Source organism: Cyanistes caeruleus, unplaced genomic scaffold (genome assembly GCF_971803275.1).
Source record: "Cyanistes caeruleus unplaced genomic scaffold, bCyaCae1.hap1.1 HAP1_SCAFFOLD_11, whole genome shotgun sequence".
NCBI lineage: Eukaryota > Metazoa > Chordata > Aves > Passeriformes > Paridae > Cyanistes > Cyanistes caeruleus.
The window spans coordinates 1-7953 of NW_028255883.1; the positions used below are offsets into that span (position 1 = coordinate 1).

Here is a 7953-nt window from a genome sequence, read left to right on the forward strand (position 1 = left end):
TCACTCGATGAGCCCTGTGCAGTGACACAGGCAGGACAAAGAAGTCTGGGTTTCTTTGCTTCTGATTGCCAGGGTATGTGTGGAGCTGTAACTTACCAGGTCCCTGCATCACTGTGCCTGTGGCTCTCTCCCTTCTTCTATGGCTGATGAATATCCTGCATCCAGGGATCACAGAACAGGTCTTCTAATGAGGGCCTGTCCAAGTAGTGCAGGGATAAACACCGCCTGATCAGAACTTGGCAATCTGGGGAGAGAAACCACAAACCACTGGTCAGTTGGAGAAGGCTCCTGTCTGCTTTGCCTCACTATACCCGTGCCCAGGCCACGCTGGATGTGCCCAGAGCTGGGCCTAAACTTTCCCATCAATTCTCTGTTTTGGAGGAGAGCAGGAGAGCAGGACATGTGCCACCTCCTCAGCAGCTGCCAGAGCGGGATGCTCACGAGCCTGCTGCTGTCTCCCAACACTGGTGTTCCCCCCGTGCCCAGAGATGAGAATCCACCTTGGGAGAGCCGTTGTGGCAGCGGGAGCTGGCCCCAGCTGATGTTCCAGCCCCTCCTGAAAGGGTGCTTCCCGCAGACCATCTCATGCAGCAGGATGCCCAGGGTCCAGACGGTTGCTGCCTCGCCATAGTACCACCTGAAGTTGGTCCATTCCGGGGGTCTGTATGATCGTGTTCCTATGGAATACGGATGGAGCTCATCAGGGGGATGCTGCTGCTCCCAGAGCCTGAGCCCAGCATCCCTGGGCATGTGGGGCTGCCCCAGTGGCTCACGGGGTGACCTGCTGCCCTCTTGCCAGCACCTGGCACTTGTGTACAAACCCAGGGTTGGAAAAGAAGGCACTGGTGCTGGAAGATGGCAGCAGAAACCCTGGCAAGGCCCGACCATGGCACACAAAGGAAAAACCCGCTCACAGTGCTGGGGAAAAACCATACCCACATCCTCCCTGCTGGCATTGCCCAAAAAATATTATGAACCAAGGCAAAGCAGGGAAGCACAGCAGTCCAAGCCCATTCTCACCTGCACACCATACCAGCTGGTGCACAGGTCCTGGCTCTCCCTCTCTGCTACCCCCACCCACAGGGGATTTTGTCAGGCTGGCTGCCCCAGCCCCTGCCCCAATCCTGGGAGAATCCCTGCTGCCACACCCTGGTTGGGCCCTGAGATGTTGGGCCAGGAGATGTTGGGCCAGGAGATGCCGGGACCGGGAGCCTACTCCTGGGTGGGCTCACCTGCAAACTGAGTGTAGGCTGTGTCCTGCAGGTAGGTGCCACAGCCGAAGTCAATCAATTTTGCCTGCCCGGTGTCCAGGTCAACCAGGATGTTCTCTGGTTTTATGTCTCTGTGCAGGACCCCGCAGCTGGTGCAGTGCTGCACGGCCTCCAGCACCTGCCGGAAAAGCTCCCGCGCCTCTTCCTCGGTCAGGAACCTCCGTGCTCGAATGAAATGCCGAAGGTCCTGACACCGCTCTGGGCGCTCCAGCACCATCACGATGTTGTTTGGGAGCTCAAACCACTCCAGGAGGTGCACCACACCGGAGAAGCCTGTGGACACCTTGTCCAGCAGCACTATCTCCAGTGGTGCGCTGGTGCCGTCGGGCTGCGGGAGGAGCACGGTGCCGTCAGTGGGGCTGAGCCCGTGCCAGGGCTCGGGGAGCCCTCAGCCAGCCCGGGATGCTCTGTGCCCTCCGCTGGCCCCACGCCCGCTCTCCCTCCAGGTGTCCTGGTGGCTCCCACCCTGCCGGGCCCCGGCTCATCCCCGCCCGGCACGCCCCGGCTTCTGCCGCTGGCCCCGCTCACTCACCAGCTCGCCCCAGTGCCGGACGCGATCCCGCGGCACGCATTTCATGGCCACCTGCGAGCAAGGGGCAGCAGAAAGTTGAGCTTGATGCCCACCCCGCAGCGCCCCCGCCTTCTCCTCCGCCCCCTCCTCCTCCTCCTCTTCTTCCTCCGCCCGCCGCCGGCCCCTCTGCTCACCGGGGCACCGTCCGAGAGCCGAGTGGCCGAGAAAACCCTGCCGAAGCCGCCGCGCCCCAGCAGCGAGCCGATCCTGTAGCGCTGCTGCAGGGCCTCCTGCGCCTTCCCTGGGGAAGAGACGCGGCCGTCAGCGCTCGGCCCGGGGCCAGGAACGGCCCCCGAGCGCTCCCCGACCTCCCCGGGCCGAGCATCCGCAGGCGTCCGCTCCTTGGAACGCGACAGCGGCGGCTCGGGGCCAGCGGCCGCGCTGCCGAGCGGCGGAGCTCGGGCCGGGGAAGCCGCAGCGGAGGCGGCGGCAACGGCTGCACCGCCTGTGTCCTCCGCGGGCCCCGGGAGGAGCCGGGGCAAGGGCCGGGACCAGGGCCAGGGCCGGGGCAGGGCTCGGAGCAGGCGGAGCCAAAGGGCGGCGATACCGCCCCAGCCCCAGGCACTGAGGCCCGCCCAGAAGCGCCAGCGCCAGCTCGGCCAGAGCCGGGCGGAGGCGAGAGCGAGGCGGGACGCCCGGGGCCGGGGCCGGGGCCGGGGCCGGGGCCAGGGGCGGGCCGGGGGCATGTCCCGGGCGGGCAAGGGGAGAGGGGAACTGGGAGAGGAGGGGGACACAGGGAAAAGGAGATCGGGAATGGGTGAGGGACCGCGAGAGGGTGGAACAGTGGGAGAGGGAGAGGAGAAGATAGAGGGCGTGGATAACGTGGCTTTTTTCGCTGCTTTCTGTCTTGTTGCCGCTACTGCTGCTGCCGCTGCCGCTGCTGCTGCCGCTGCTGCCGCTGCAACTGAAGCACCGGGGCCGTTTGTCCCCGGGGCCGTTTGTCCGTTGCCCGCTCGGCCCCGCGCCGAGCCCCGCGCTCCCCGGGCAGCCCCTGAGCCTGGCCAAACACGGGAACTTTGCCGTGTTGAGCCAAGAGCCAGAGTCTTGATTCCTGCACAGGGGCACAGCAATGCCCTTGGCTGCTGCTGTGCCTTGTCCCTGCTGAGCGTCAGACACTGTCCGAGCACATTCCCTGAATGCAGAATTTGTACCTGACCCAAGCACTGCACTTGTGTCTCCAGCATTGCTCTCCAAGAAAAACAGGGGAAGGCAAACTGGGTGTAGCTCATGGTATTTTGCAGTGTCTAAAACTTGCCAAGTCTCAGATCTTAGAGGTGAGATCCATTTGGAATGAATGGGATGGAGAACTAGTGCAAGATGGAAAAGGGAAACATAAAAATAAATAGAGAAAAACATATTGGTCATTTCTTTTGATTTTATTTTCATTTCTTAAAAAAAGCTGTTTCAGTTTTCCCAGAATCTTTACAATCCTGTCTTTTCTTTCTAAAAACCTGTCCTGGAGAACAAGGTGCAGCTCCTGTCTCAAGATGTGCCCCCAGCTGCAGCTTCTCTTGGCTTTCTTATGAATGGGCCAGGAGAACAGCTCCTTTTAAAAAGGCCTTTATTAAGCAGCACAGCTCTGGGGTGGGGGCCCGAGGGGTCGCGCACACCACCACTGCTCCCACTGGACACCGCAGAAGAGGAGGATCCATGCTGCTTTGTCACTAGGGCAGAGCTGGGCCTTCCTTCCTCATGGAAGTCCCAGGGAAGACTAATTCTTTAGGGTTCATAGTCTAGGGTGTCATCCCAGTCGAGTCTCCTCGAGGTTACGTCGGCCTCTGGAAAGAAGTCAGGGGACTCCTCTGGGTCTTCCTTGTTAGATGGTGCTGGTTTTATTCCTTCCCTTTTGCGTGGCTCGTTGTTTCGGGGTTTTTTCCAGTCTGGGTGCATCCCATAAGTCTCTGGTCTCTCTTGTTTGCATAAAAGTCCTTATGTCATCTTCCTCCTCAGGACGGTACAGCAACTCGGGGCAGGGGTGTTGGCATGTGGGAGTCTAGGAGCAGTGGGGGCAGTGCCTGGCTGAACACAAACAAGAAACACAGGGTACAGCAACTTGGGAGAGGGGGCAGGGCCTGGCTGAACAAGGAACAAGAAATATGGGGTACAGCAATTTGCGACAGGGGTACAAGGTAAGTAAACCTGGGACAGGGGTACAAGGTAAGTAAGGAGTTTACAAACAGCAACTGTAACATATTATTCTTAACAATATCCCCCCTCTTATATTTTGATCGGGCTCTAGCCCGCATCAACCATTAACTTCTGGCTCTTGGGAATATTTATCTCTTAATTCTCGATATTGCTCATATATTTCCCTGGCAGTTTTGTGCTCTCGATCCTGACTTTGAGTTTCCATTAACATGATCCTGGCCTGCTTCTTATCTTTTATTTCAGGGATCTGGATGCTTGATTGTACTGTGGTAGTCACTGTCTTGATTAGACAGGGGAGTAAACAGGGTAGGAACAAGAAACTTGCAAATGCACAGACAGCAATAAAGACTACTTTTTTTCACCACCCTCCCTTGAAGGACCAAAGGTCATTCCACCAGTCTGAGTTCACCAGAGGAGTCCATTCCTGGGTGCCCACATAAGCCACCTTTCGTATTTCTTTTGAGATGTTTTTGATTACCTCACTCTTATCATCTATCTCCAGGCAACATTCAGAGGAATTAAACTTTCCACAAATGCCTCTTTCATCTGCCAATAGGTAGTCCACCGCCAGCCGAATCTGATAGACTACAGCCCTGGTTTGTGCCAATTGTGTGCTAATGTGGTCTAAAGCAAGGGCAGTTCTGTTTGACACCACTTCTAATACTGCCTGGAGATGGATGATTCAATTTAACATATAGACTGGGGTACGATACCCCCAGGATCCATCCTGGGCCCACGTGGCCGGTCCATATGTCTTAATTATTTCTTCAGGGGTCCAGATCTTCCCCTTCCATTTCTGATTGCTTCCTAGGTTTATTACATGCCTCCTCTTTCGACTGCCTTTTTTTTAAGTTATCATACAAGGGGACTCCCAAGTATGACCCTGATTTCTTAGGTAGGAGGAAAAAAGCAGGCTTTATTATCCCTATTGTGCAGCTTCCTGCCCAGTCCCCTGGGAGGTGGGTATAGGCAGTGCTCCCACAAATCCAAAATAAATACTCAGGGGCCTTCCAGAAAGTGTCCTGTGTGTCTGTAGGATGTTCCCAGTATTTTGAGAGTTCTCTTAACCCCCAAAAAGGGTTTATTCCTTTTTCTGCACACTCATGCAGTTTGTACCCCTCATGATAAATACACCCCCTTTCCTTTCTCCCAGTGGCCCAATACCTGTTTGGTTCTTGGGGGATCCACCTGCTACCTGAGTCTTTCACCGTCAGGTATCTTTTGCAGGCCATTTTTCCCACAGGGGTTTTGTATCTTTTTCCTGTCCTTTTAATGCATTCTTCCCCAATCACTCTTGTTTTCAGATCCCATTGTTCTCGTCCCCTGTTCCCTGTCTGGGGTTTCTGCTCAGTTATTTTCCACCTTAGAATGTCTAAAGGTGCCAAGCTGATCCCTTCCCAGGGCCAAATATCTGACATCTGGGTGTTCCCACATACCCAACAATTGGTTAAGTTTAACTCTCTGCTGATTCTCTCCATCAGGTCAATGAATAGGTTCTTACCTCATGTTTCATCCAGATCACCTTTCTTTATCCTCAATTGTTTTTCCTTTATTACATCATTCAATCCCTCCTGTTCAAAGCAGAGCCAGGATTCTCCTACAGGGCATTCTCCAAGCAGACGTTGCCTAAATGAGGCAGTATTTCTAGTAATCCAATATGTCTTTCCTTCCTCCTGACAGGTTTCCAATTTGGTGTGATCAAAACAGGTGGGATTGATGTTTGTGTGGACCCTCATCAGTGATCCTAGATCCTCTCCATCATATAGGGGATACATGCTTCTCCACTGTCCCCCATCCCAAGGCTCACCAGCTGGACCAACATCAGTCCACCTAAGAGTCCGGTATGAGCTAGTTTTGTTCTAGGGAGCTTCATGGCTCATCTTCCCTGTTAGCCTCACCCGGTCTTGCCTCTTAGGTTTTTTTTTGGAGGATCAGGAGAGATGGGGATCAGGAGAGATGGTATGGTCCTTCTTCTCCCACCTTCTTCTTTAATTTAGTTGCCTTTTTGGAGAATGTCCTGTAGGAGAAGTTAATGGGGGGGGTTTTCATTCAACCAACTTTGCTAACATCAAAATATTTAACAGCAACAACCACAAGAACTTTAAGAACACTATCTCTTAAACTAACTCACTCAGCAGAGTTCTGCAGTCTTTGTTTATATTCTTTCTCTCTCAGTCTATTTCTGGCTGCCTCTTTATCCTGGTTTAGGGCAAATTTGGGAGAAAACCTCCGGGGGGGGCTCCCCCCGGGAAGCAAACCCACGTGGCTCTTTTCCCCCCCACCCCCAAACCGGTTCGGGAAGAGATTTCTCTGAGAGAAGTGGAAAAAACCCGTTCATTTCACAGGCACAGCACTACCCAGCACAAAAATGAATGATACCAAATTACAAAACCTCTCGCCCTTCAGAAGAGATGACAAACTTCAGAGGGTCTCTTTCCTGGGGGTGTTCGCTCTGTTATCAGTCCCTCTGGCGCTGGAAAATGCCGCTGCCCAGGCTGGGCTCCCGGTAGTCCACGGGTGCAAGCTCCCGGTGCTCCCCCGAGTCCCCAGTCCAGAGCAAGTTCGATTTGTTTCAGAAAAAGGGAAAGAAAACAGTCCAGGAAGACCTCTCTGCTCCGGCTAGCTGGAAAGCCAAGGCGATTTGTGTCTTGTTGTCTGTCTGTGCTGTAGTCAAAACTCCCGATGCGGGGGGGAGCAAATACAGTCTGATAACAGACTTGGTGCTTCTTTTCCACTCACTTTTACTCTCAGATGGAATTTTAAGAATACAGAACCTGTGTCTGAGTTAGGTGGACGAATGGGGATACAATTTAACATCATAATCAACCCAGGACTTTCCACCCCCTCTGTTCTACTCAAAAAATACAAGCAGTATATATCCATCATGCCCCTGTGTCAAGCCCCACAACAAGCTACTAAATCCAGACCCCCCCATGCTGGAGAGCTGCAGGATTCTCCACTCTCTCATTTTACTCACTCAAAACACCATCTTTCACCTGCTCATACCTTCAACACTTACACATTTCCTTCTGTTTCATGTCTGCGTGGTTTAAGGTACAGACAATGGCAGTAACCTTTTACCCAATGATCAGGTCTCCCTGAGGTACACATCGTGTTGTTCCATCTCTCTGCATTATCCACCATGTACAACCTGGTCCTTGAGCAAAGACAACCCCTCGAATGGGTTTGTGTGTGCCCAAGGTAGAATTGACCCAAACTGTCTTCCCTAGCAGACCTCTGACATGTACTACTGGGACTTTGTCTCCGTCTACTACATGTAAAGACTCAGACTGGGCAGGACCTGCTTGGTTGGTGGAACCTCTGGTGTTGACTAACCAGGTGGCCTTTGCTAGTTGTTGCTCCCAAGTATAGGTTTTCTCTCAGAAAATGATCACACAACCCTTGGGTTCTCCAATGAGTCAGTTCATGTATCTCATTTAATATTTTCCGGGCTAAGGCCTTGTTCAGAAACTTTTGCCCATCTGAGGTTAACTATTCTCCTTTTTCTCCTTGAGACAGTTCTAATTTTTTTTTTATTACTTCCCACTCTTTCTTGGTAAATATTGGTTCCTTCTTTCCGTCCTCTTCAGTTATTACCTCATCCAGTTTAAAAACTTTTACTGATTCCTTTGGATCTAAGGCCACTTCTTTAGCTGCTTGGTCAGCAAGTCAGTTCCCTCTGCTTTCTAAGGAGTCTCCCTTCTGATGCCCCTTCGTGTGGACCACTGCAATCTCTGTGGGTTTGGTCAAGGACTCTAATACTGATTTAATCAGCCCTTCATGTGCCAGGTTCTTCCCTTTGGAGTTCAGGTAGCCTCTCTCCTCCCAGATCTTACCAAAGGTATGGACTATCCCAAAGGCATACTTTGAATCTGTATAGATGGTTCCTTTTTCTCTCTCTAGCAAGTCCAGACCCCTCTTTAGAGCATGAACCTCACAGCACTGAGCTGACCAACTGGGGGG

The 7953-nt window shown here is 53.2% G+C and overlaps 1 protein-coding gene across 1 annotated transcript; it reads right to left on the minus strand.

Moving 5' to 3' along the window:
* Positions 1 to 7: 7 nt before the first annotated feature.
* On the minus strand, positions 8 to 2742 carry LOC147647277 (serine/threonine-protein kinase pim-1-like). The gene is made up of 5 exons (XM_086872236.1): positions 1977 to 2742; positions 1804 to 1854; positions 1233 to 1599; positions 501 to 677; positions 8 to 244 (listed from the first exon to the last, which is right to left on the minus strand). The coding sequence occupies exons 1-5, from the start codon at positions 2526 to 2528 to the stop codon at positions 138 to 140; spliced, it is 1254 nt and encodes a 417-aa protein (XP_086728362.1). The 5' UTR covers positions 2529 to 2742; the 3' UTR covers positions 8 to 137.
* Positions 2743 to 7953: the final 5211 nt, after the last annotated feature.

Excerpts from the sequence above, each read along its gene's own strand:
- LOC147647277 (XM_086872236.1), bottom strand. The coding sequence starts at position 2,528 with ATGCCCCCGGCCCGCCCCTGGCCCCGGCCCCGGCCCCGGCCCCGGCCC. Across the intron at positions 1,855-1,976 it reads GGCTCTCGGACGGTGCCCCG|GTGGCCATGAAATGCGTGCC; the intron begins GTGAGCAGAGGG and ends CCTTGCTCGCAG. Across the intron at positions 678-1,232 it reads AGCCTACACTCAGTTTGCAG|GAACACGATCATACAGACCC; the intron begins GTGAGCCCACCC and ends CGTATTCCATAG.